This window comes from Strix aluco, chromosome 5 (assembly GCF_031877795.1).
Source record: "Strix aluco isolate bStrAlu1 chromosome 5, bStrAlu1.hap1, whole genome shotgun sequence".
Classification (NCBI taxonomy): domain Eukaryota; kingdom Metazoa; phylum Chordata; class Aves; order Strigiformes; family Strigidae; genus Strix; species Strix aluco.
Window position 1 is genome coordinate 6,663,628 of NC_133935.1, and position 27,971 is coordinate 6,691,598.

Genomic DNA, 27,971 nt, shown 5'->3' on the forward strand with positions numbered 1-27,971 from the left:
GGGAGGCAGCAGACTTCCCTATGAAGCGGGTCTGGTCTGCATATTGGGCCTTCGACACCCCTCAGAATGGAGTCACCCACTACAATGACTCTTCTGGGGTTCTATTTAGAACTGGTTTTAACACCTGGTCTAGAGCGACCCAGCCTTGGTGGACCTTGATCTTCCTCCTTGTTTGACTCATTTTCGTTGACCTTCTCTACTTCATTCAAAAGTTTCAGGGCCCTGTATCTATTGTGAAGGGGCACCATGGAAGGTGAGGGAGGTCAGGAGGGGATTTTCCTGCCTCCCTGAGCAGGGACCTGTTTCCAGTCTCCCCCATCTCTTAGGTCCCCTCCTTCTGCCTGGTAGCAAGAGGGTGAGGGATCGCCTGACTCTTTTGGAGCCTCCATTTGCTCCTTTTGCTTCAGGGGTGCCAAGGTGATACTCCACCCATCAATGTCCCTTTCACACTCCCTAATACTTCTTAATCTTTCAACCTCTTCTTTGAGCTCAGCCACCAGGCTGAGCAGGTCATCCAGCTGATCACAGCACATATGGGTGTTGTCACTGCTGCTCTCCGACAGGATTGACAGGCTCAGGCACTCCCTGCAGCCCGGGACCTGGACCGCTGCATGTTTGCATGGTAGCTCCGTCTGGGTCACCACATTCTTTCTGGTGGTGGTTTTGACCCGAGTGGGGACCATCGCTCAGTCTACTCGTGGAGGACAATAAAATAACAACTAGCTTATAAGTTCTAGAGCCAGGAGAGGGACTATGCCCTGTCCGCTCGCCCTGCCTGTGCGAACTGCCGCGCAAATTGACACACCTCTCCCTTCCGACGCATTTGCCCGTCGCTCACGCTCCCTGGGGGATGCTCTTGTCTGTGAGAGGCATGGGGCATCGTCACTCCAGTCTGCACCCATGCTGAGTCCCCGCTGCCGTCGTTCGCAGCTCACTCTTCCCGCTCAGGGGGAGGTGACTTGAGGCATTCCCACTTCCCTGGGCTTCTGCCTTCTCAGCTTGCGCTTTTGCTGTGGGTTTTTTGATGCTTTCAGAAGGGTCCCCCGCCGCTATTCTCCTCTTCAGAGCCCCTCTCCTCGCTTCCTTCCCTGTGGCAGGCATTCAGTGCAGCACTGTAATAATCACCTCTGAGGAGGATATGGTGCACTTCTGCAAGTGGCTGTGAACTGTCCTAAGCTGTATTAATTCCACATCTAATATTTCACAGGAACATAAAGTCCAAGAGTGCAACCAGTCTTTTTGAGATAAAAAACACACCACACTTTAAAAAATATTGATTTTATTCATATGTCTAGCCTATTTAACAGTGGTTCACACTGATAGGAACAATCACAAATATCTAGTTACATGGTTTCATCAAGTTCTGGCCTGTGCAATGTTGGGTTTGAGTCAAGCACTATTATGGCATCACCAATAAGGACAATGATTGCTGTTCAAAGCTCAGTTGAGTCCCATCTCCTTGGTCAACTTTCAAGCCCATAATGTCTTCTCCTGCTGCGTGTGTGGGATTCTCTACAAAGAACTTATATTCTCAAAGTCTGAATCCAGCAAACAGCCTGAACCACATCTATAAGTTCTGTTTAGCTCATATACTTCATTTGAAAGGCTTCAGGTTTTCAGTGCAACTAACAAAAAACCCCTACCAGCCACAATTTCTCAGAAATGTTGGACCAGACTTGTATAAATCAGCCTAGCTCCAATAAGGGAGCTGGAATTACTTATCTCACCAGATGATCTGGTCTGAAAATCCCAACTGTCTTCCTTGAAATAACGCATCAGAGCAAGGTTTCACAGCCAAAGCAAAGCAATCCTGTAACTAACATCCCTGCTGTTTGTGCTGGCACACAGTATGGTCTAAAGTCTCTGACCTGCACGTAATGTATATGAAGGGTACCCATAGACTTCTGCAGCATATTCACACCTTTCTAATGGCAGCCTGCACTTAGGTTGACTCTGAAGATAACCGCCCTTGCAATAGGGGTCCATGGCAGCTCTGACTACCCATGGTCAGCCACATGGCCTTGCCACATGGATCAGAACACACAGTGACTCAGAGAAGTCCCACACTGCAAGCTGGCTTGCACTAAGACAGAGTAGGTGTTTTTATTTTTTTGTGCTCGAACAATATGAATGTGGAGTGACTGTTGCCTCCTAAGAACTGTGGGCTCACATCCATGCTCAGGACTACTGAGCAGACCTACTCCAAAAGCACCTTTGGAGCTGGTACCTCAAGGTTTCTTTAAGCCCAGTCCTATAAACCTGTTTGAGTCACAGGTAGACAGGAAGTCACAGCTCATCAGAGGATCAGACCCTATGCCAGCAGCCACGAGGAAGTATTACAGTCCTAGGCTAGGTGCTGGGAGCTGCCAAATTAGAGTGAGCTGCCTTCTACCCCTTTTCCCTCACACATTGACTGTGAGGACTGCCAAACAGGCTAACAGTCGCTCATGAAAACGTAGAGGGTGTTATTGACAAAGGGTTTTTTATTGCTAGGGAAGCTGGATGCCCAGCATCCATCAGAGTACCTTCTGAAAATCCCTGTCATCATGCTCACGGTATCCTTCACTCCACTCCTCCTCTCAGTCTCTCCCCTCCCAGAATCAATCCTCTCTACCCACCCCCCCGCTCTCTTATGCAGAGAGCTGGCAACACACTCAAGGTGGACCCACCTTTGGTTATGGACATTCGGCTGCATGACTGACCTTTGCTGCTGCCAAAGGGAGGGGATTCCAGGCCAGAGCATCCCTCTCTGCCCTTCACTTTTCAGCGCTAATTGGATTTTCTACCAGTTTCAGCACGGCACAGCACAGCGTGGGCTTGTGGAGCTTGAAGAGCAACAGATGTTTTTACCACAATGGTGCAATGGGAGAAGACTTCAGAGCATTTTCTGGGAATGCTGCATACAATTATATTACATTTTCAGAACTGTCTGGCTATTGTGTCTTCTAAATCACATGAAAGACTACAAAGAGTGCTATTTCAGTGAAACACTCTACAGCCACTGAAACTAAGTCACTACCTCCTTAGAGCAGGCAATGGACTCACATGTTCACAAGAATTGACTGTACATACGCTAAGGCAAGACACTTCATAGGTAAATGAGAAATACCTCTAGTTTGGGCCCATCCCTTAGATATCAGATATTTTGCATGAACAGGATGATTACTACTTGTAGAGCTATGTGAACCGTCTACCATTTATCTGGGTTATGAAAACACAGTTTTGAATAGCACGGTAATCCAAGACCAAAAGACAGGCAGACAAATGGAGAGACCTTGGCCACCTGTTTGATTCTCTAGAGAAGACTATTTGCTCTTCTAAGGGCTGACCTTATGCATTTGCCAGGACTGGATCCTCCACTTGAAAAAAAGTTTAAAATAAGTTTCAACAACAGAGTCTTTTGGAGGTGCCCTGTGTCGATTTTCAGCTTCCCACAGGACTCAGTGCTTGTCTGGGGCTTTTGATGAGCAGCTCATAAATTGCTGCTAGTTAGCCACTGGCAACTGAATCCCGTTTTATTTAGTTTTCCCACAAATGAGACACATTTGATTCTTATATGGGATTCTCCCTGCCCCCTCCCTCCAACCCTTGTTCACATCTAGTTTTAGTTTCATGGAACTAAGAGTGTTAACCCCTTTAAAAACAACAGCAGCAAGAAAACCACAAAGTAAAATAAACCAATTTTCTGTCCATAAATGTTGTATTCCCCACACACAGGGAAACTTCACCAACTCTACGGTAAGAAGATGCAACTTCTTGCAGCATCCTGACATGACAGCCTTGCAGCATCCAGAATCCAGCCTAGCAAGAAAAAAAAGTGTTACGTGTTAAAAAATTGCCCAATACAAATGTGTTGTTTTGCATGAATCACAGTTGAGACATGTCAACCTAAGGGTTCATTTCTTAACAAGAATGTTTGAGGGGACTGAATTTGAGATACCTTGTCACTATAACTGCAGCTGGCTACCATGGAAAGCGCTATGTTTCTTTCCTTACCTTGATGCCTAGTATGATTTGATTTGTAGGGAATTTTTCCTTACAGCTACTGGGAATCATGCACATTTCTTCTTGCACAAGATGAAATATGCATATTAAAATGTTGCAAAGTTTGGTAGGACGCACTGCAGTGCTGTGCTGGTCCAAGGACAGAGACCCAAGGTCTGACCTTTACTGTAACTGGGACTTTGTTAATTCCCATAGCCACTTTCTTGGTGTCTAATTTTGAGGCCTTTTAAGACAGATCTGTATTAACAATTTGGCTTACAAGCCTCTTCCTCCATGCCAGGGTCAGAAAAATCTATCAGAGAAAGAGCAGGAATTTTTTTTTTTTTTTAAATCAGATATTAAATTATTTATTGAAGCAACGAATGGGAAATGTGTTGGGTCTAAAAGGACTTTTCTTCATTTAGAGACATTGTCACACTTTGATACAGTCCATTCTAGCTGCATCTGGGTCTATCTGTGCTGGTGATACATGAAACCTAAAGGGCTATTTGTAAGTTATTAAAAATATCTGCAGTCCTCCACAACAAAAGAGACAGAAGGGGAATACAGAAGTGACTGGAATAAACGTGGCATTACCTAAATTGATCAAAGTCTGTTACAATCTGAACAGTCATGTAACAGGTCCTCAACTCAAACAATACTTACGTTTCTTTTCCCTCTGTATGTCAACGGTGCAAAACCTCAATTCTGCTAGTCTAACATCCCCCTAGAAGTTACCTACTGCATTTTTCTTTACACAGGATGCCTTATGTGTTCTGTATTGGCTTATATGATACTGTATTGTTGTGCCATATGTTCTTATGGCTTATATGATATTGTATTGGTTTTGAGTGGCAAGATTTTGGTAGCAGGTGGGCTGTGAGGTTTCTGTGAGAAGCTGCTGGAAGCTTCCCCCATGTCCAATGAAGCCAATGCCAGCCAGCTCCAAGTCAGACCCACCACTGGCCAAGGCCGAGCCCATCAGCGAGGGTGGTAGCGCCTCTGGGATAACATTTAAGAAGGGGGAGAAAAACCCCTGTACAGCTGAAGAGAGGAGTGAAAATATCTGAGAGAAATAACTCTGCAGGCACCAGGGTCAGTGAAGGAGGGGGAGGGGATGCTCCAGTGCCAGAGCAGAGGTTCCCCTGCAGCCTGTGGTGAAGACCATGGTGAGGCAGCTGTGCCCCTGCGGTCCATGGAGGTCCTTGGGGAAGCAGATCTCCACCTGCAGCCCGGGGGGACCCCACGCTGGAGCAGGAGGATGCCCAAAGGAGGCTGTGACCACGTGGGAAGCCCACACTGAAGCAGGCTCCTGGAAGGATCTGTGGCCCCGTGGAGAGAGGAGCCCATGTTGGAGCAGGCTCCTGGCAGGACTTGTGACCCCACAGGGGACCCACGCTGGAGCAGTTCATGAAGAACTGCAGCCCATGAGAAGACTCACGTTGGAGAAGTTTGTGGAGGACTGTCTCCTGTGGGAGGGACCCCACGCTGGAGCAGGGAAAGAGTGTGAGGAGTCCTGCCCCTGAGGAGGAAGGAGCGGCAGAGACAATGCGTGATGACCTGATCACAACCCCCATCCCCTGTCCCCCTGCGCTGCTCAGGGAGGGGGAGGAGGTTGAAAAAATTGGGAGTGAAGTTAAGCCTGGGAAGAAAGGAGGGGTGGGGGAAGGTGTTTAAAATTTGTTTTTATTTCTCATTATCCTACTCTGACCTGATTTGTAATAACTTAAACTAATTTCCCCAAGTCAAGTCTGTTTTGCCCATTACGGTAACTGCTGAATGATCTCCCTGCCCTTATCTTGACCCATGAGCCTTCTGTTATATTTTCTCTTCCCTTTCCAGCTGAGGAGGAGTGTGGTAAAGTGGCTTTGGTGGGTACCTGGTGTCCAGTCAGGATCAACCCACCACAGATACATGGTTAGGATGTGATATTAAATCAATAATTTTAGGACTCCTGAGTCCTAAACAAAACTCTGAGGTCCAGACTTAATTTAATTGTGTGAGTAGTTGACAGGACTAGTCATGAGCTTAAAGAAATTAAGCACGTGCCTGCTTAAATGCAAGGAATTTACACTGTTTATATTTTTACAGTATTTTCTACCAAGACAATTCCATTTCCCACTCAGTACAGGAGTGTGAAAGCAGCTTATTCCACCATGACGACCATACACTTTCTAGTCCTCGTGCTCCTGCAACTTCTGCTACTGCTTGACAATGACTCAAGTAGCCAGAAAAAGAAGAGCAAGAACAGGCTATAAAAAGAGCGTACCAGTGAGAAAGCCCTGGGCCAGAAGGTTGGTTGCAATATTGCCAAAGGCCACAGGAGGAGAAAGAAAGAAGTAGGAAAAACATCAGAGACTGGAAGAGCCTACAAAGTGAATCAGATTTATCAAGAACTCTGTCTAGATTCAGAAAGGAGAAGATGGCAGTGGTACATGAAATACATAAGCATGCATGCTTATAGAAATATAAAAATATATAAACACATTCACACTCACACAGAAGGTACATATTTAAGCAATGACTATAGAGATAGAGATGTGTAAAATATTACAAGTAAGAATTTGTAGAATGTATTCGCTCTTCAAAAAGTTTTCTAAGAAAAATCCAGCTCTACCAACCAAATGTACAGCCTGCTTGCTCTGAGATCACCAAAACTGTGAAAAATCTCTGATTTGCAGGCTAAATCTGTGCTGATCTTCAAAGCAAGATTTCCTCACTGAATTTTCTTTCATATAAGCTTTCTTCTGCAGATTTATATGTTGGAGAGGGAAGTTTTCAATTGAGGGATTACAGAGAATGAACAACAAGCCAGTAGAGATACAAAGGCTAGCTCATAGTTTTCCAAAAATTCAGAGCAAGAATAACTGGATACAAGTAATTGCTTGGAGTTTGATAAGTCAGAGACACCATCAAACAATTCACAGGCAGAGACAGATGTCTGCAACAGCTGCATTAATTGAAACTACGACAAATCATTGGATTTTCCTGCAGAGTGAGCAATCACAGTCGGGTTTGTTGGTCTGATTCTACTCTTAGTTTTATACTGATGTATCTGATGTGGCTCTTCCCCAAAGTCAGTAGAGATGTTCCACTGGAAAGAGTAGAGGATGAGAGTCTACATATTCAATATTTGATATCTAGGATCTCCTTTTATCCACCATGTACATTAATAATCCAACAAATGCTTAGAAATTATAAAATATACTTCCTTACAGCTTGTTTCCTGATCTACAGGGAGAAAATCCCTGTTCCTTTATGGTTTGTAAATTCATTTAGTAAAGCTCCTTAGCAGCAAACAAGATCCTTCTTGCACTGGAAGTATTGCATGGTTAAGGTATGTAATGTTATCTGCCTGTCCAAAGTAAGGATTATGCAAAATTTAAAATCAATAGCCATAGAAATTATCACAGTAAATAAAGAGAGACATGACAGAAACAGCTTTTTGAGTTTAGCATTAAAAATTTTCTTGAAGTATTTGCAAATCCCAAAGCACAAATCTAAATTTTTCTGGACCACCTTTCATCAAATGTTCTGTAAACAAAGTAACTGCAGGGATCAAACACTACAGCGTTAAGCAGATATCTGAAGACAGCTCAGCAAATATAACTGATTACCACAGAGTCATTCAACATTGAAAATATTGTGAAAAACCCAAACAGTATGGCCAAACTGTAATTTTTAATCTTTCAAATAAGCAAGGGATTAGTTAGTAAAATACAGCAGTGAAGGACTGACATGAAACCAGGGGCCAGATCCAAGTTTATAATAGTGTTTGAAAGCACCACTAAAATAATGGTTACTATCACTCACACAGAGAATGCGATAGGAAAGATTTTGACTGGGTTAGAAGACGGACTAAAGAGGATTTTTCTATGCCTATAATTCTATAAATGTAGAAGGAATAAAGTATCTAAAAGAAACTGACATGAAGTAAGGCTACTGTTGAAGCATAAGATAAATGAAATACTAAAGTGCTTCTTGCCAGCCTATGATTTACTCATTACTCAGTTATTGCTTACTTACTTTTAAATACTACTTTAACATAAAGTACAAAACTAAACCAAGAATTTCCAAAGTGGCCAGTGATGTTGGATGCTCAGCTTGACACTCTAAAGGAACTGAATTTCAAAAAGCAGAATGCAGGTCTTGTGCAAGCATCCAGAACAAAACCTAGTATATTGCTGCCATTTTTTAAAAGGTGGTCCTTATACATGTGTAGAGGGATGCAAAGGATTAATTTGGGGGACCCATTTCCCTATCCCTTATTGCCCTTAATTTTGACAGTCTGATACTGATACCTAAATTCACAGTAAATAGGTCCTAACTTCTCAGTGAGGCTTTCTCAAAGTAGTGACAGGGAAAAAAGGACCATGCTCTGGAATGGGATGTAAACTCACATGTGCAATTTTTCAACTCCATTTCAGACACCTCCTATATTTGTGATTTGGAAAGATGCAATAATCTTCTTTAAAAAAAATCTGCTGCCTCCTGCTACCATGCAAGATCCTTGAACCCTTCTCAGTGATGATAGATGCAATCCCATTCAAACTCTATGTGCAATTAAGAGGGAGATCTACACACAGAAACAGCTACTAGCAAGTTAACTGAGAATAAAGCTTTGAGTGTCTCTGTCATAGCTGAAAAAACTGGGGATAGCAAAAATGTAGGGAAAGTTACTTCAAGTGGATGTAACTCCATTGAAGCAATTTTTACTTGCTTCCATTATGATAAAAGAGACACACGTGGCAGTCAGGCTATTATACCGTGCAAGGAAAAGGGGGAGGTGATTAAACAAACCAGATCCAATGTATTTATAGCACCCATCTTAAAACAGAAGCAAAAAAGAGCAGCAAAATCATGAAGCGAACAACTCAGCTTCTAATAAGAGGATAAAGCTATGAATTCCTTCCAGTGTTTTGCTACAGCAAAGGAAAATGGATGCAGTGGACATATAAAATCAGTTGATGTCACAGTTCAACTGGAAAGATGCATCATCACTGCCTCACATGAGATCAGTAGTTTTAGTTTGACTAAGTGAATCAAAATATTCAGGGAAATCCCCAATACTCCATCATCCTTCCTCAAATTAAAACCCCAGTTTAACCCCACACAGTGCTGGCCATATGCAGCTCTCACTTCTCTCCCTAGGAGCCATCTGGAACTCCCTTGAGGAATCTCAACTTCCAAGCAAATGTTCTGTTTAATTTCATCATTAACAGTTAAAAGGACATTGTTGGATTTAACGTCCTTTATGACATTGTGCAAAGACTATAATGACTTGCTCCAGAAAATGGGTCACGTGGCCAAGTTCCACATCCATTCCCTTACGTGCCTAAATCCAATGTATCAAGGCTAAGTGCTTGTCCTCAGTTGCCACCAGACTCTGGAGACACACAAACCATAGAAAACACTGAATTTCTCCACATGGCTATGGCAAATGACAGTGCCACAGAGGCTGTCTTAAGCTTCAGGCCTCCCCAGCACATAGTACCAGCCCATACCTCACTACATGTATTGCTTAAAGCCTTAAGGAAAAGGTCCAGATCTGAGCATGCCGACAGGCCATGCTCCACACCTAGTGTGCTGACCACCGCTGCTTTCTCTCCCATCACACCAGAAGGTGTGATAAAACAACTCAGGGGTGAGGGTATCCATCCAGGACACCAGACACCTCATTTCTGTGCTCTCCTCTACTGCAGCTGCTTCCAAAGAGAGCCCCAAAACTCCAGGCATTAGCAATTTAGCCACTGGGTGCTCCCAGAGCTGCGTGTTTACGTGGTGTTTGCAAAGTGTTATTTCATGATCCACTGGTAGAATGAGGAAACAAGGCAGAACCGCCAGGTTGCTGGTGGAAAGAGTCTCACCCAGGAAAGAAGGAAGGAGCAAAGAGCAGGAGGTCTCACTCCCTGCTCCTAGGAGTGCTCTGGAGCCATACTTCCCCTTCTGCATCATTAATCCTATGTCCCACGAAGCTTCAGCAGCAAGGAGAGCATCGTGCTGCACCCCTAAACCAGCCTCCTCTGTTGCCTGGTGGCCAGGGGACTCTCCTTAGCAGCGTGGGTCCTGCTCATTGCACAAAAAGCAGCTGCCCTCTCTCGCATGTGTCAGTCCATGCTCAGCTTAATAAAAAAGGCTGTATCTCTGTTGTCAGGGGAGGTTTCTGCCCTGTAAGTCCTGCTTCTACGCAGACGGGGTGTAGAGATTTGTGGATGTTGTGGAGGGTTCATGACATGTCCCAGCAGTGGCTACCTAGGTAGCTCTCCAACAGCAAAGAAAACCTCTTAAATACTTTAAATACCGGGGCAGGCAACTCTCCTCATGCAGATGGAGCCTTCGTGGCCGAACTCACCTCTGCCACAAGCTGCCAACACCCCTTCGCAGTGCAGGTCGCACATCCAAGTGTTGTTGCCTTGTCAAATACCTCCATGGCCCACAGGATGGCACTGTGCCACCCCACAAACTCGTCACTGGCTTTTGGTGGCGTTTCCTGACAGCAACAGTCAGAATAAGGCAGACTTTTTCACATCACAGGTTTTTCCCTTTGAATTTTCAGGCTTTCCAGAATTCGGCATATTTCTGCAGATTCTCCCATGCCGGCACACCAGCTGATCCTCTGTGTCTTTGCTCAGAAAGATCACCATCTGCTTTCTGTGGGCATTTTGCTTGAATAAACAACAGTAAGCTTAACCCCCAAAAGGGTTAGCCTAGTAGCTACACAGCAACCTCCAGAACAACTGCTTCTTTTTGCTGCTGAGAAATTCTATTTGGTAAGCCTGGAACTAATAACAGCTATTGCTTACACACGCTTTCTGTGTTCAAAGCACTGTACAAAACCAAACTCAGTTAACAATCTTGCTAATTCCCACATCATTTGCATTCTACTTAAGATCACTGCAAAAGTTTGGATTTTCTGTAGCCTATAGCTACCCAGCATGGACTGGAGGGGGCTCAAGCCTTTACGGGCACATGTATGGACACACTTGGCCCATATGCTCCAGCTGAATTGATACAGCATCCACACAGTTTTGCAATCCTCTCCCGTTTATGGGTCAAAGATGGAGCCAAACCACAGGACCCAGGGTTTAGATTTTTCCCTAGACTCACAAAGCATCCCTTCAAGAAAAATAATCTGGGAAAACTGCAGAGTCAACGACTTTAAAATTCAGCAAGATATACTTGTTCTTGTTAAATTTTTTGAAAAGGATCACCAAGGTCAATTATTTCAGCTTAAAGTATCTGAGAAGATGAAGTAACGTGAGTTTTACTCAACTTCAGTCTAACCTTTCCTGCCAGCTTTGACTTCAGTTGCTATCCTTGTTAAAGCCTTATCTGTTTTATCTTCATTGCTGTTTTAAATGCTTTTTTGCAGTATGGATATATCCAGGGAGCCATAACACAAAATCACAATAAAATATTAGAGCTGGGTCTACAGCAGAGGCAAAGACAACAGTTGCTAAGGACAACAGGCTACTGGGGACAGCAAAACAACCATGGTCCTGCTGTCTGCTCTGCTTATACAGAATCACAGAATTGTCTAGGTTGGAAAGGACCTTGAAGATCATCTAGTCCAACCGTTAGCCTAGCACTGACAGTTCCCAACTACACCATATACCCAAGCCCAGGAAAGCCAGGATTGCAGCTGCTGATGAGAAGTGTGGAAATGGGCTTGGGGACAAGGAAACTGCTGCCACGGTTGTGGCAGTGGTAAAAGTCATCTCCACTCCTTACCTCTCCCCTCCTCCCAAGGGTCTTCAGGGCCCCTCTGGCTCAGCTCTCCTTCTCTCTCTCTTTGTTCCTCCCCAAGGCTTAACTGTGGCCCCACATATGCAGCAATATTTAATTTTGCATTCGCAGCTGAGACACATCAGGCTGGCACAGTAAAACATTGATAAACTGAAAGCAACTGCATTAATTTATAGGAAAGTTGACATGCTTTGATGAAGTCATAGAGTTAAAAGAAAGCACTGTGAGGGAAGGCATTGCTTTGGTAGACTCCACACATGGAGGTGGTGTAGTGCAGGTCATACACTCAGGGGATCACCAGAGCAACAGTCATCTAGAGACAAGGAGCGTGATCAAAACCAGCAATGGAAATGCAAGCAGCAAGTTCATTTACAGCTGGCCTGTCCCTAAGAAGTGGATGATCTGGGTTCAAAGGATCTTTTGCTCCTGTAGCTCTTTCACTGTCAAGTACTAATCCAGCTTAGAGCAAGAGGCAGGATTTTCAAATCTGCTTGTTCTTGGTCCAAATTTGTTTCACTAAAATCACTAGAAAAAAATTCCAATAGCCATGCTACATTTAGGCTTTAACAGGCATTTTTTTCAAATGCTATCTTCTACCTAACTTCTGGGATTGAAATTTATAGTATCTTCTGAGTGCTTGGCTAAGTATTTACACTCCCACTATAGTTGCCTGAAGACCCAGTATTCAGGTTTACGATTACTGATGGAAAGCATGGAAAGGGATGTAGGGGCACAGGGAAAAACTAACAGAGGCAATGTCACTGAAGCAAGTAAAGAAGGTCAATATCCCATTTATCCTGTTTCCAGCTGTGAAAATAATGATGCCCTTTATGGAAGTTACAACCATATGAAATCAGAAACAGGCTTACAGAGAAGCTGACTAAAGGTCCCACAGTAACCAGCTGCCCCAGATGCAAACCTTAGTCCCACTTTCCAGCCCTGCCTCACACTATCTGCTTGTGATTTCCTGTAGGAAAAAGGGCCATTTGCATTATCCGGAGAAAAATGAATTTACCAATGAATACATTGATTATTCCTATATATCCTTATCACTGATAAATACCCAATGGCATGCCAAGGAGAGAAAGACTTTATTTCCCTTCTACAGTTGGGGAAATTGAGGCACGGGAAAAATGAAACATCAGATCCATACAAGATCCAGACCTAGAATGTGCCCGTAAGCATCAGTCAGTCTGTCCACAGACGGGTATGGCTCTGTGGCAAATCTGACAGTCAAAACTCAAAATCATTCAAATATGAACTTTAGTTATGCTTCGAGATACGGAATTTTCAAGATAAGAGGTCTCATTTCCTACCCATATGGAAAATCAACCAACTGAAAAACTAAAGACTTCTAAAACACCCTGTACCACCCTGCCTAGTTGGCATCAGGAGAAAAATGTGCTGATGTATGAATACCAGCTGAGAATTTGGCTGCACTTGCCTGAAACCAACTCTCTGCATCAGTAGGGGTGTTAAAATATTTCGGCCATCAAGAAAACTCTTGATGCGTCATGGTGGGCACAAAGACATGACAATGGCCCCTCTCCAAAAATTTAAGTGATTCAGGCACCTAAATACACTATAGGACAGGAAGGAATTTGCAAGAGGATTCATCTGGGCCTTTTCGCCTATGCTTGCTTCTGAATCACCAAACTATGACTAAATATAAACCATGAGGAGCCATAATTGCTATTCTATGTATCGTCATATTCCTCTGAAAGACCATAAAGGAACAAAAACTAGAAAAGCATTTAGGAGGATTAGTTCTTAACAATGCCAGTGAAAATCTATAAAGAATTATCTTGCCAGATTCAAAGTGCAGATTTGACTGCTCAGTACCAGTGAGCTGCTAGCATCCAAACCACCTTCGTGCTTGGAGAGCAAATAGAAATCTGTGAGAGACATGGTGAACTCCTCCAATCCACTGCGTATTTTCTTCTGCTGCTTTAATACCTTGGTCCCTGATAGCAATTCAAGGGGTGAAAAAAGAAAAACCTGCATAAATTTACTTCTTTTGGACTAGCTGTGAAAAGTTGATGTCAGCCTCTTATCTCCATGGCGCATTCAACGGGCTTTCAATTTACCTTGCAGTAAGTCAGCTCTGGGCTTTGTCAGATAGAAATATTTTGCACACCTTTAATTATAAGGCAGCCTGCAAGGGAACAGGGAGTCACGAATAAGGGGGTTGCACTGAATATTTTGTGTCTGAGCCTGAAAAACAGAAATCAGATCAGCATGGCCAAAGCATTGGCCCAGAGCCAACACAGAGCTAGGTAACAGCAGGACTTGTTAGCATTTGGATATTCCATGAGTCTCATGCACAGGGCCAAATGTTTTTCTGTGTCTGTTTGATCTTCACTGTCCATATGTTCATTACTACTGTTTTGACAGTACTACAGCACAGTGTCCTTAGGGAGTAGGGGTCCGCAACTGTGCCTGACATATATAGGTATTAGGTAAGAGATGAAGCATGCTCAGAAAGATCTCCCTGTCTAAATGGTTGAGGGAAAAGAAGCAACTAAATGGCGTAATACTATCCCATTTTATTGTGGAGGCACTGAGATATGGGAGACATCCGAAGGCCGTGTGGCAATACTGGGGACTGTCCCCTTGACTCCAAGTCCTTTGTTTAATTACAAGACCTTCCTTATTAAGTCATCTCTTAATTAATGAAAAACGTTACACAACCTTTTGATGCATCTTACTAATAAGCAGAAATGCCAGGGCCAGAAGTACCAGCAAGTGGGTTTTTTTCTATGTAGGTTACATGATAGGGGGATGGGGGATGGAGATGGAGAAGAAAGCTGCATCAGTCTCCAAAACCCATCACAGCTATATCGCAGCTGCAGCTGGCTTGATCAATATATATTCAGACATCTTCTATGGAAATGTTGATTAATGGTTACTGTGCAAAGAAAAGCTCACTACTCATCTTGTCTGAAATCCACTTAGCTAAGTGTTAATGGCAGTTCACAAATCTGCACAGTGTTTTTTAAAGAGCCAACAAGAAAAAGTAAGTAAGGAGGTGAGCTACAGCACACTGCAGATAGCACCTTCTACTTCCATTCTTACCAATACACCCAGAAAATTATCAGTAATCATTTTTTCGGGTTTTTTTATGTTGCTTTTTTTTTTTTTTTCCATTATATAATCTATGAGTAAAAAAAGATCTAAAAGATTACCTGTTGAGTGGAAACAGGGGGAGCTCAGAATTCATACTGATATGTTCTAGCAAGTCAGACTGCATTGTAAAAGCAGTCTGGACTCCCTAAATAACTTTTACCTGTGCAGGTATTCCAGTTGTAGGAAAGAACAACTGGTCTCAGCAATAGCCAAAGCACTGGAACATCCCTTCTGTCGCTTCTAATACATGCTGTAGTACCCCTACCATTTGGTCTGTCACTTAAACTCTTTTGGAGCATCTGAATATCACCTAACTGAATTCGAAGAAGTATTGGTGCTGACACTGGAGCGACACTGGTAGTAATCAGGAACAACCAACAGCTACCACTACATTGCCTGGAAAAAAGTTTCTTAAAAATAAACTCTCCTAAACCAAGGACAATCCCCTCCCTTCAAAAAAAACCCCAAAAAAACACCAAAACAACTTCATGTTGTATCTTTCATTACAGATCAAAGTAAAAAAGACATAAATGCAAAATTCTGTATTTTACATTGTTTACACACATTTCCTTAAAAAAAATTAAAACCCAAAAACGTTCAGAACATTAAGAAAATGATCACGCACATTACAAAATTTTCCAAACATGCATTTTCTAAAGAGTACCACAATGAGCTGAAATGAAACTCCTCCTACAGATATTGCTGATTTTGAGGAAGAGGCATCTTTTGATGGAAATACGTCCTACGGAAATTTTTGCAATCCACTGTGGAAAACTGTAATATATCCTCACATAACAGACTAATGGATAAGCAATAGTGAATACCCCCCAAAATGTTTCTGAAAGTCGCTGTGCTATCTCCAAGGACAGACTACAAAGCTCAATTGCTTTGTGGGTATTATTTCGTAAGCATGAAAGCCCGTAGTCTCCAGTACTAAAAGGAACGTACCTGACAGCACTATTTCTGATACATTAAAGTATGAGCATAATTCAGAGCTTGAGAAATATACAAGATAGTTGCGGCACTTACCTAAAGAAAATTTACAGTGATAAAGTAGATATTCTAAGCTTCGCCATCTGACACCAAACTGAACCAATAGGTAAATATCTACTCTGTACCTTTCTATTTTACGTACTGACGATGAAGTGGGATTCAAACACAAAGCACATCTGTTCCTCCATCACTGACCATGGAGCTTGTGCATAGACCTCCCTACTGTTTAATGACAGCACTACCCTTAAAAATATAAACCCATTATGAGAATGCAGGTCTTGACCAAAGAAGGTTTAAAACTGAAGTATGGAAAAGGTAAATAGGGTCAGAACTTGGTCACAACTTAAGAGCACGTTAGTGTTTCACACAGTGGATAGGGTGCTCTTGAGCTGTTTATTTTGCAATGCAAAGCCAAAACAAAGAATATGTGTAAATACTATTTATGGATAAATAAATCAGACTGGCTTGAAGAGTCACAATAAACACACCTCCCATGCTTCTTACATATCCTCATGAATCTATACAATTGTAGGATTTGCTCCTGCTCTTTAAATGTACTCCCTGTCAAAGTCAACACCTCCTTGCTAAAAAACATGGTTGCCCAGGGCCAAGAACATGAAGATTTGCTCTGTAGTGCTAAAGAAGGAGTCATGGGTTCTGCTCATTTAGACTCATGCTTTCCCACAACTCTCCACAGATAACTGTGCCTTATTCCGTTCCTACTATAAAATCAAAATGTAATAATGCTCTCTCACCACTGGAAAGTCCTTCAGGCTCCAAAGAGGTATACTCAAGTTTAACCTTTAACCATATAAGCCCTTTGACCAGCTTTTTGCTCTGTGTTTGTATGGTGATTGCTGCAGTAGGATCTTCACCATTAATATGTTACACACCTCAAGACCAATGCTCTGTACACACGGCAGTGCACATGCTATAACAACAGTAAATTAAGAAGCACATAAACATAAGCTGGTTTCAACAGTGAACTTAGCTCAGAAACTGACGTGACACTGTGTTCATGGTTCAGATGAAACTCATTGGCTCACTCTATATTTGTTATAATTCCTTCCTGTTTTGGCTTACTGCCATAACTCAAGGAATTATGCCAAGCACTTGAGACAAGCACTTAAGACAACTTACGGACAACCGAATTTGTGTGCACCATCCTGCTAATATCATTGATAAAGCTCGAGTGGTTTCCTTATCCACATGCTTTCATAATGTGCACGTTTTTTCACAAAATTTTCTTTACTTTGTGCTTTTTTTTCTACTTAGAAGAGAAAAAGCAGAGCTATTTCAAAGTTAAAGAGCAGAACTAGCTAGCCAAAATATAGATATAAATCACAAGATGATGTTTTTCCTCACAGAAGTGAACAAAGAGCAGCAACAAGCTAGAAGGGTCAAGGACAAAGTATAAGGATGGATTCTTCTTGACACTTTTGTGACATGGAGCTGAATAGATGCTTGAAGTTCCCATCTTGGTCACCGTCTATTCTATCTGCTGAGCTTAAGGGGATAATCTGTGACTTTTCCATAGGATGAAATGAACTGAAAGAGCTAAGAGAGGAAACGTGAAGCTTTATTCTGTCTCTGTCAGAACAGTGCCTGGAATAGGAAATTATTCTGCTAACCTCTTCAGGGCAGTGGCCATTGTTATCAACAGCTCTGACCTTCCGTTCAACAAAAGTTGTTGAAGATCATTCATCGCTGTTGCTTTCTGCATCCAAATCAGATAACCTGGCTGAGCTGTAGCAGATCTGGCTCAAGACTTTTTTCAAAATTAGGGACAATGCGCTGTTCCAATGATTCTGGGGAGCTCGTGGTAGTAAGGAATTACCAGAGACCGCAGGAAGGAGGAAGGTCAGCATAGAGCTGGAGAGCTCAGGAGAGGGAGAAAAGACCAGACAAGGTCAGCAGAGGTTCCAGGTTGAGGGGAAGAGCAGTGAACAGAGATTGGTGATTTTTTTAAAGGGCATGAACCTCCCCTCTATTTCCAGACTAGCTCCTAGAGTGATCTGGCACCCCCTGCCCTACCCTACCCCACTCCTAGGACTTCTTTCTCTTCCCCCAGTCCCATAGAGAAAAAACATCTCCCAAGAGTCACAGTTCCTCCCCTAGTTCTCCCTCCTACCCACACACCCCAAGTATTAAATAACAAAATCACCAATTGTTTTGTAGCTAAATGGGTGCAGTATGGCAAATGAGCTGGACGACAAAAGAAATGAGGGAATTTCTCATCTGTCCAGCATCTCAAATACATCCCAGGTGTAGGAGAGGATTCTAGTAGACAAAGTCACTGAACTCAGGCTATTTCCATTACATGTAACTAATTCCATATTACCCCTTTCATAAATTTAATAAAGTCCATCTGAAAAAAAAAAAAAAAAAGAGTTTGTTTTTGCCTTCATTTTTCCTATTCAACCTGGAATGAGCTTTTATTTATCCTTCTTTGTCTGTTATATTAGAAATCACCTTCTTCTTTCCAGGGTAAATTTATTCACAGCTAGTTTATGCTCTATTCTTCAAACACCAATATTGCCTTTTAACTTAAATAGCTCCTACCTCTTTTGGCTACTCTGCCCCCAGTATTTTTGTAACTATAGATCTTGTCAATCTTTTGCTGGCCTAGAAAAGTCAGGCTCTTCCAGCTTCCTCCTGCAAAGCAGTTTCCATTCACCTGATCATTCTTGCTGTTCTTCCGTGCATCCTTCCTGACCAAATTTAGGTACCACAAATGCACACAGCATTCCAGATGAGCCCTTACAGAATTAACATTTCCCAGGTGGTACTGAACGTGCTCCTTCTGAGACTTTCAAAGACTTGCACCTGCAATTTTCATGGCTGCATTACTCTGTTGGCTCAGTGACACTGGCACTCTGGCTGATCTTAGGACCCCCAATCTTTCTTTTTGTTTGTCTTCCCCAACTGATAAGCTTGCCACCAAAATCCCTGTCACACCTATAACTTCTGTGCATATCTTTCCATTTCTTTAAGTCAATTATTCAGTCATCTAGTTCTGTATCTTAATCCACAGTCTTGATGACACTTAGGTTGCTTCATTGCTAAATTTCATAGTCTCAGCTCTACTGCTAATATTTTAAACAATCCCAGGACTAATCCTTGAGTAACTCCTTTAAGAACCTCCCTCCTGTCTCACACTTCTGATTTACTCTGTTCTTTACTGACTCTGTTTCTTCTATTCACTGTCATCTGCCCCATCTCGAGTGGTATTTTTCCACACAACACACTAATGGCTTTCTGTCCAATTTCAGGGAAGGCATGACTGAGATCAGCAGAGTTAGAGCAGGAAAGTAGCCCAATTTAGTGTTTTAGTATTCCCTGAAAATGGAGACTCTGAAGCCAGCAGATGTATAGCCAACCTGTATAGCAACAATTTTCACATAGCCATAACAGCAAAAAACAGTAGGAGGGGTAGAGTTTGTCTCCATGTCTACCTCTGCTACCCTTCTGTTGTTATATTGCTTAAGACTTGCAATTACATTTCTTTAGCTTAAAAATCTCTGTCTCCTTGTAAAACATATCCAAGCAAGAGGAAGCTGCTGGAAATTGGAACGGGAAAGTGGTCAGGAATCTAGGACCAGCAACTGCTCCATTCAACATGGGCCATCTGGTGACTACACGTGCCCCACATCAGCCTGACTTCTGCTCCAGCCAGGCACGTGGGTGTGATGGCAAGGACACAGAAGAGCTGAGCATGGCACAGCAGACAGGCGCTCGCCTTCCCCTTATGGTATGTTAATGGTGCACCTTCCTGAGAGCGCTGTGGCAGACAAGCAAACAAAAAGACAGTGGTCCAATTCTGCTTTCATCGGGGATAAATTTGGAGTCACTTCACTGACGTCAGTGGAGTTATCCCAGAATTGCACCAGTGTAAAAGAGGGCAGCATCTGCTTCCTGAAAATGGATGCCATCAAGCTAATTGAAAACAACAGATGCATCAACGAGCAGCAAGAGGAGACAGTAATGTTCCAGTTTTCTTGTAAAATACCATTTCATTTCTCTCCAGAGAATGTAAGAGAATAAACCAATATGAATTCTAAAAGCCAAATCTTCTGTTGGTGTAAAATTGCATACAACCTTTTAGGTGAATGGAACCAATGTGTATCTACAACACCTAAAGAGATCTATTCAAGACACCTGCACTTACAGCCCTCTTCTTTGAGCCTGATTCATCTCTCACAGTTACTTAAATTATTAGTCCCACCATTCATAGCCTTAAGGATACATTTATCTAACCTCAGGTAGAGAGCAGAATTGCGACCCCAGTTTTCTTTAAACAACCACTGGCTACAATAAATTACTAACTTTGAAATTTAAAAATAAATTTGGTGATTAAATTGGTACATTTATGACTTATAGCACTTTTTGACTAAGGGCTTCCAAAACTTTACACCACTGAATCTTTATATCCATTCAGTGAAAGTGAAGCTAAAGAAGGACTTACTGAACTTTAGTGATATTTTTTATGAAGACAAGAGGTTTCCCATGAGTCTTGTCTCTAATGAATAGGCAACGTGGCTTCAGTATTTTAGGGTGACCATGGAAATTAACGAGCACTTTCTCTCCTGTAAATCCTTTCCTTTCTTTCACTAAGAAAAAGTTGTACACAGGAAAGTTCAATCTATTGCTTCAGCCCCTCTTAATCTGCAATACAGACAACATGGATATTTCCTGCGGTGAGTGTTTACCAATGAATGTTTATGCTTTAGGAACAAAAACCCACACTGATCACAGTTATGTGTTTCCCAAAGAGTAAAATTATGCTATAAAATCCAAGCTCTTGTGCCAGCCAACAAGCCCCAGACAGACTTCCCTGGAGCAAGTGAAAACCCAGTCAGTTAGGCAAGGCATATAGAATTGACATGTGCTAACAACATAAGATACTCTGAAAATCAAGGTTACTGCAGTCCCAGTCTGCTTTCCCCCAAAAACATTATTCTGGGTTTATCTCCCTGACTGGGGTCTTGCCTTACTTAGGACCTGACCCCACACAAGAAGAGCTCCTTCGCGTAATTGGTGGGCAATTTCATCACCAGCTGTCTTTGGTGGCAGCTAAGGACACTCAGCATTCACTGGTTCATTTTATCAGAAGATTAAGTCTTTTCATCCTGCAAGCACTTGCTCCCCTCCTTAACTTTATGTGTAAAGCAAATGGCTGTAAGTCAGGGATTCGACTGTGAGCTTGCTGATAATATGGCTACAAATGTCTTCAGAACAGGATTTGTCTAGAGTGTGAGCTCCAAAGAGCAAAGATGAAGAGCTCAGACTGTGCTTTCTATTACAGCAATGTAAATAGAACTATCTTGTGCTTACAAGGCTGCAGCTGAGGGCAGAATCTTGTTTAGCCTTAAACTTTTCTATGAATTTTTTCTGCACATTTCCACCGTTGAGAAAAACAAAGAAACAAAATGATGCTGCTCTCATTTTTGTCAATATAAACTTAAAGAGAAGCTTAAATTTGCTGAGTTTGGTAGACTTACCTGGACTTAAATCAGATGAGAGCTTTTGGGAAAGCTGTGGTTAACTCCTGCTGTAATCTGCAGATCATTCCCTGATGTAAACAGGACCTCAAGAAAAGAACAAACAAAAATAAGCATTTTAACAAATAGTGCATATGTTTTGACTTGATGCAGAAGACTGAAGCTGGAGCCCAGTATAAACCAAGGTAGTTGTACTAAATGGAGTTTTGCCAACTTGAATCAGCAGATGGTGAGGATCTGGCTCATACTATATTTTTGTAGTTTATAATTATCTTTCTTTCTTCACCTAGAACCAGATTCTCCCTTTAGGCTGCAAATCTTAATTAGGAAATCCTTCCTCATTAATTGCAAGAAACTCTTAGTCATTAATTTCACAGAAGAAAAAGAAACCTTACCTACTTCTGCTACAGCAGCAGACACTGAACTCTTTGTTCCTTTGCTTTTAGGGTTGATGCTGTTCTTTCCATCACGGTATGGAAGACACTTCAGTCCTTACCCTGTCTCTTGCTGCCCTGAATTTCCTTTATACTTATTCTTCTTTATCTCCATAGGGATCTCTGTATGCTGAACAAGAGGGCCTAGGAGAGAACACCAAGTCCAGTCACCTTCACCCCCACAGCTGCTGTAGCAGTGAATTTTTATCCACGAAAGCTGGATCAAAAGGAACAGGGCCGGAACAGAAAATTGCTTAGAAATCCCAGATTGCAACATTTTCCAAACAGGAGCAGAACAGGAATTTCATCTTGGAGGTAAATGCAAGAATCCACCAGTAATGTAGACTTTGAAATATCGCGGAACAGGTCTTTGTGCCTTTCACGCTTACAGTCTTTTCTGTCGTTGATGAGTTGTGGATAAAAAAAGGTGTCCTTGGTAAAATTCTTCCTTTCCTTTCTTCCCCAACTCCAACAAGATGATTTATGCCCTGTCCTGCTTTGGTGCAAAACATACTGTGGGAAAACTACCTGGGGAAGTGATTGTCACACGACAGCCAAGGGTTCAGGAAGGAGCAATAGTCTCTTCCGCAGCAAAACTATTTCCTAGTGAAATTGTTGAAAGAGGAGGTTCTGGTTTTTTTAATGTGATGCTTTAGCTTGTATTCCTTGTCACTGGGCACCTAGATGACTCTTATTCACAGGCCAGTTGTCCCTCAGCTCCTTGACTGAGCACTCAGATTGTCCTTCATACACTCCCCACCTTCCTGTGTGCAAGGATATACAGATAAAATCCCTTCCCACCTCCTGCTTTGCACTCTCTGCTTTCAGATTGAGATTACTGTCTGTCTGGAGTTGGACCGGACAGTTGTACATGATATAAGGTGATGAGAACATCTTCAGTAAGCAAAGAAAACAGCTGTAAAGATTAGATATTAATATCCGAGAACTGAAAATATTCAGCAAGTGCTTTTGCTTGTAGCCAATGTCACAGGGCAGAGAGAAACAGTCTGGGAGGTTGTTATGGAAACAAGTCCCTGGAGGTGCCTACTTTGCTTCTTGAGGATGCGCTCTGCCTTCATAAGGAAATAGCTAGACAGACAGACAGATTTGTATTTTGAACATCCAGGAGTGAGTGCTAAGGGCCGAGAACCTGAGGTAAGATTTTTCAAAGCATCTCTGTGATTTGGCGACGTGAGTCCTCTGTAAAGTCAATGGCACGGGTGCCACTACGTCACTTCAGTCACTTGAAAAAATTCCACAGGCTCCTTAATAAAAACGTCGAATTCCAGAAGTTCTATAATACCTAGTATTATTGTTGACTCTGGGGCTTCACCGCCTTGCTTCTCAGGAGATGCTCAGAGAGGAATTTACATGCCTAAATCTAAGTCCCTATGTTACAGCTTCCAAGCTTTTGTTAGCTTTTTATATTTCTCTTAGCTCAAACACAGAAAACCCAGGGAGCAAACACCACTCCTGTTTTACACATTTTCATTTGCACTTTCTGTTCGGAACTGAAAAATGTGGCTTGCAAAAACTGCACAAAGCTGTCTGTTTGCAACAAAGTTCCTTCACACCAGTGTTTTGTGTATGTATGCGTGCACGTGTCTGTGTGCAGACAACACTCCAGCTAGAAACTCACTGCTGAACTTCACCTGAGAGCAGGAAATCTCTTTACAAGAGCATCTTTACAAGACTCGCTGGGATTATGCTACCAGTAATTTGTCTCACATCTTTTCTTCCTTTTGCTGGAGTCTCCATGCCCAGCCGTCTGTCATGCTGGTTGGGAGAACAACCTGTTCTGAGCAGGGGAGGCTCCTGCCTGGCAGGGGCAACAGGGTCAGGCCCAAGGGAAGAAACAAGCACGGGAATTTTCTGACGTAGGCTCAGTGTGCCTCATGCCTCCTCCTGAACTTGTGCTTAACCTGAGTTTTTTTATATCTTACTTTGGGGAAACTTTTATCAGCTGATACAGTCAGGCATAAAATAACCCCAAACATGGGCATTCTGCTAGGAGACAGCAGCAGCTTTGAAACATTCCTCTTAAATAACAGGTTCTCTTGCTAGTTTCTAGTACATCTGCTAGAGCAACACAAAATTTGAAGAAGAGTCACTCTTTTGCCCTCACAGAAAAGATTTCATTATAGGGACCCTGAAACACAACCAAGAACAACAACATCTTTTTACTGAATTAACTCAATGACCAAGACAACTTTTTTACACAAAATCAACAGAGATGCCACTGTGCTGATCCTTCCTCCATCCCATTTATTCACCAGGATTACTTACCCACCGTCTTGTTACATGCTTCTGGGGATGTAGAACGGCTCCCAAGGCCCAGCCCTTCACACACGTTTGCCTCAGTCCCGATGAACGAAAGAGGAATTAGGTGCCTATGTGTCCAGGCAAACTCCTCTCACCTATAGAGCCCACACCACATCACACTTGTGTCTCTCAGACTGACCCGCAGTAACCGAGACAAGTGGCGTTTTGCTACCGATTTCAGCGAGAGAGAGAACAGAGGTTTTAATATAATGGTTGTGCGCTGACCCCGAGGGAGATCCCTGCACATTAAAAACCTTTGAGAAGACAACGGGACTCTGGAGAAATGAAGCAGTTAGGATTTACACAAACAACTTCTACCATATGACCAGGGCCCAGAATGAGGAGAGGCCACAATAAAAGCACTCAAGGCACGGAGCCAGATCTCAGGACAACGAAAAGCAAGCAGGGTAACGAAGATGCAAACAGATCCCATCTCACAACCAGTTCTACAGCCAGTTCTGACTATATTAAAGTATATGCCTTTAGAGTTCTTAGCCTTATTGTTGAAAAGCATAATATATACATATACATAAAATGTATTCTATATATTTTGCATCTTGATATTATGTCTGGTTTATGTATTACATGTGTCACATGCAATATGTAGTACATTCTAATATGCATATCATACAGTATGATGCAAGGCATTAATGACTGCCTTTGCTTTCATACACATGCACGCACGTGAATGCAGAATATACACTTAGATTTAAAACAAGAAAGACTTTTCCTTGCAGGAAAATTTGCCAGTAGAATCCGAAAGCATCCATTTCTCCTTCTCACCCACTGGCAGCATTTGAAACATTTTAAAGTTAGATGTAAGGCAGAGCTGATTAATAAAATGAAATGATCTGGGAAGCAAAATGTGCGTCTTAAGATGCAAACCTCTGGTCCCTTGGCAAAAGCATCTCTTCAAGGCTAGTTGTTTCTCCCCTCATTTGAAGGGTCTGGGGTATGCTGTTGGGTTTGTGCAGATGGCTTAGGGAAGTTTGTATCCGTGCCAGTCTAAATCTCCAATGTTGACACACTTACCCCGGGGCAATTTACGCCTGTGACCTGCTAAATCAGTGCAATCTTCAGACAGCACAAGTGCAGCCGCCTGTGGTCAGGGTTTTTCAGCAATGTCAACAAAATACCAGCATGCAAACTTCCCTCAGCTATACAAACGCTTCAATAAAAACGCAGTGGAGTCAATTGCTCTCACATGCCTGAATACAGAGCTGGGTATCTGAAGCATAAAGTACATCTCATTAAACGCTTTGTGTGGAGATAAACTGCGGAGATAACAAATGAATTTACTCAAATGTGCCTTGCATCAGAAGGCACTTAGCACTATGAAGATTAAGTTGGTACTATAAAAGCCAATTGACATCAGGGCACTGGCATAAATAAGGCTGAAATAAGCTCAAAACACAGAGAATCTCCACCAAGCCTGTTGATTTCTATAAGCCTGTTTTTGATAAATGGTATATGGTCACAAGTAGCGAAGAGCTTTAAGATCTATGCACCTTTTCCTGAAACACGAACCAAGAGGATCTTTAGCATGCCAAGGGTTGCAAAGAAGGCAAGCATCTGCTTGCTGACTTTCCCCTACAGCTGCAGAACTCACTGTGATGCTGGCTACAGCGTTTCCATTATTCAAAGGCAATGGCATGGCAGGCGTGACTGATCCCACAGCCAAGGGCACTGCGCTGGCACAGGAACTGAGGGCACAGCTTAAGCCAGATGTTTGTAGCCCCTTTAACTGTTTACTCCCTGCTGAATCCTTCAGCTGAAGTAGTGGCAAGGGCTTCTCTGCTAGTGGAGTAGAAAGGCAAGGTTTCAGCGCAAATATTGGATTAAAGCAGTCTTCAAAAAGAGAAAGAAATTCACGAGGGAGTGGGGGATGACAGCTAGCGCTCCACGGAATAAAGCAAGAACATTTCTGGCTGCACACGGTAATGAGAAACAGCAAATCAGGACAGAAGAGCCCATTATCACAATCATTCTGTTTACGGTATCACAATTCACAGTCTGGCATTTAAATGCTGAATAGATCCAGCTGCTAGTAGGAAGACGGCTGTGCAGCAGCTTGCAGATCCGTGTCTGGACCCAGGATAACAAATCTGATCACACCTCTGTCAGCATTTTCTTCTCTTTATAACCCTGGTTGTTGGGAGGAATGAAGTTGGAATATTTCATGGACTCCAGGTCTTCTGCTTCCAGGAATTCAGATTTGCTGAGAGACTGATTACTGTCCCCCTTCTTGGGCTCGGAGAAGGGTGACTGCTGCTGGCCACAGGTGACGTGGGTGTACTGGCACTGCTCTTCATGGTCAGTCTCTCGGTGGTAGAAGTAGTTGAAGTTGGACACGATGACAGGGACGGGCAGAGCGATGGTGAGCACACCCGCAATGGCACACAAGGAGCCCACAATCTTGCCACCAATTGTCATGGGATACATGTCCCCATAGCCCACGGTGGTCATGGACACCACCGCCCACCAAAAAGCATCAGGGATGCTGGTGAACAGGGAGTCGGGGTCATCAGTCTCTGCAAAGTAGACAGCACTGGAGAAGAGGATCACCCCGATGAAGAGGAAGAAGATGAGGAGGCCCAGCTCCCTCATGCTGGCCTGGAGAGTCTTCCCCAAGATCTGCAGCCCCTTGGAGTGCCTGGAGAGCTTGAAGATCCTGAACACCCTGACCAGGCGGATGACTCTGAGGATGGCCAGGGACATGGCTTGCTGCTGGCCCCCGTTGTTGCTGCTGCTGCCGGGCTGCTGCTTCTGCTGCTGCTGCTGGGCCAGCTCGGTGCCCAGGGTGATGAAGTAGGGGATGATGGCCACGATGTCAATGATGTTCATGATGTTGCGGGAGAACTCGGGCTTGCTGGGGCAGGCGAAAAAGCGGACGAGGAGCTCAAAGGAGAACCAGATGATGCACAGGGTCTCGATGAGGAAGAAGGGGTCAGTGAAGAAGGGGCCGGCGCCGGCAGCGGGGCGCAGGGGCGGTGGAGTCCCGCTCGGTGGCGGCGGCGGCGGCAGCAGCAGCGCCTCGTCACCGGGCAGTGCCGCCTCCCCAAAGCCGGGCTGGGCGCCCTTGGGCTCCTGGCGAAACTCGGGCAGGGTCTCCAGGCAGAAGATGACGATGGAGATGAGGATGACCAGCACGGAGACGATGGCGATGGCCCGGGCCGGCCCGGAGCTCTCGGGATACTCAAAGAGCAGCCAGACCTGGCGCTGGAAGTGGTGCTGGGGCAGGGGCTTCTCCTCCTCTTGAATGAAGCCCTCGTCCTCCCGGAAGGTCTCGATGGCCTCCTGGCCCAGCTGGTAGAAGCGGATCTCCTCCAGGAAGATGTCGAGGGGCACATGGACCGGCCGGCGGAGCCGCCCCCCGGACTGGTAGTAGTAGAGGATGGCGTCGAAGCTGGGCCGGTTGCGGTCGAAGAAGTACTCGTTGCGGAGCGGGTCGAAGTACCGCACCCGGCGGCTGGGGTCCCCCAGCAGCGTGTCGGGGAAGATGGAGAGGGTCCGCAGCTGCGTCTCGAACCGCAGCCCCGAGATGTTGATCACCAGCCGCTCGCTGCTGCAGCAGCTCCCGCCGCTCCGCTCCTCGCCCGGCGCCTCCACCTCCGCCTCGCCCGCCCGCGGGGCCGCCAGCGCCAGCGGCTCCTCCGCCCGCATCCCGCCCGCTCTGCCCCGGGGCCGCCGCCGCCCCCCCCCACCGCCCCCCCCGGCGCCTTCAGCGCCCGCCGCCCGCCGCCATCCGCCTGCCGCCGCCCCCCGCCCCGCCTGTTGCGCCTCGGTGCTGCCGCGCTCGCCCGCCGGCTCCGCGGGGCTCCCGGCGCGGCGCGGCTCCTCCCCCGGGCCCGGCCCCCCCGGTCCC

At 44.1% G+C, this 27,971-nt stretch overlaps 1 protein-coding gene across 1 annotated transcript; it reads right to left on the reverse strand.

Moving 5' to 3' along the window:
* Nucleotides 1-1,262: 1,262 nt before the first annotated feature.
* On the reverse strand, nt 1,263-27,769 carry LOC141923954 (potassium voltage-gated channel subfamily A member 6-like). Its single transcript, XM_074825707.1, has 3 exons — nt 21,746-27,769; nt 21,351-21,437; nt 1,263-3,801 (listed from the first exon to the last, which is right to left on the reverse strand). The coding sequence occupies exon 1, from the start codon at nt 27,767-27,769 to the stop codon at nt 26,216-26,218; it is 1,554 nt and encodes a 517-aa protein (XP_074681808.1). The 3' UTR covers nt 1,263-3,801; nt 21,351-21,437; nt 21,746-26,215.
* Between the last annotated feature and the right edge of the window lie 202 nt (nt 27,770-27,971).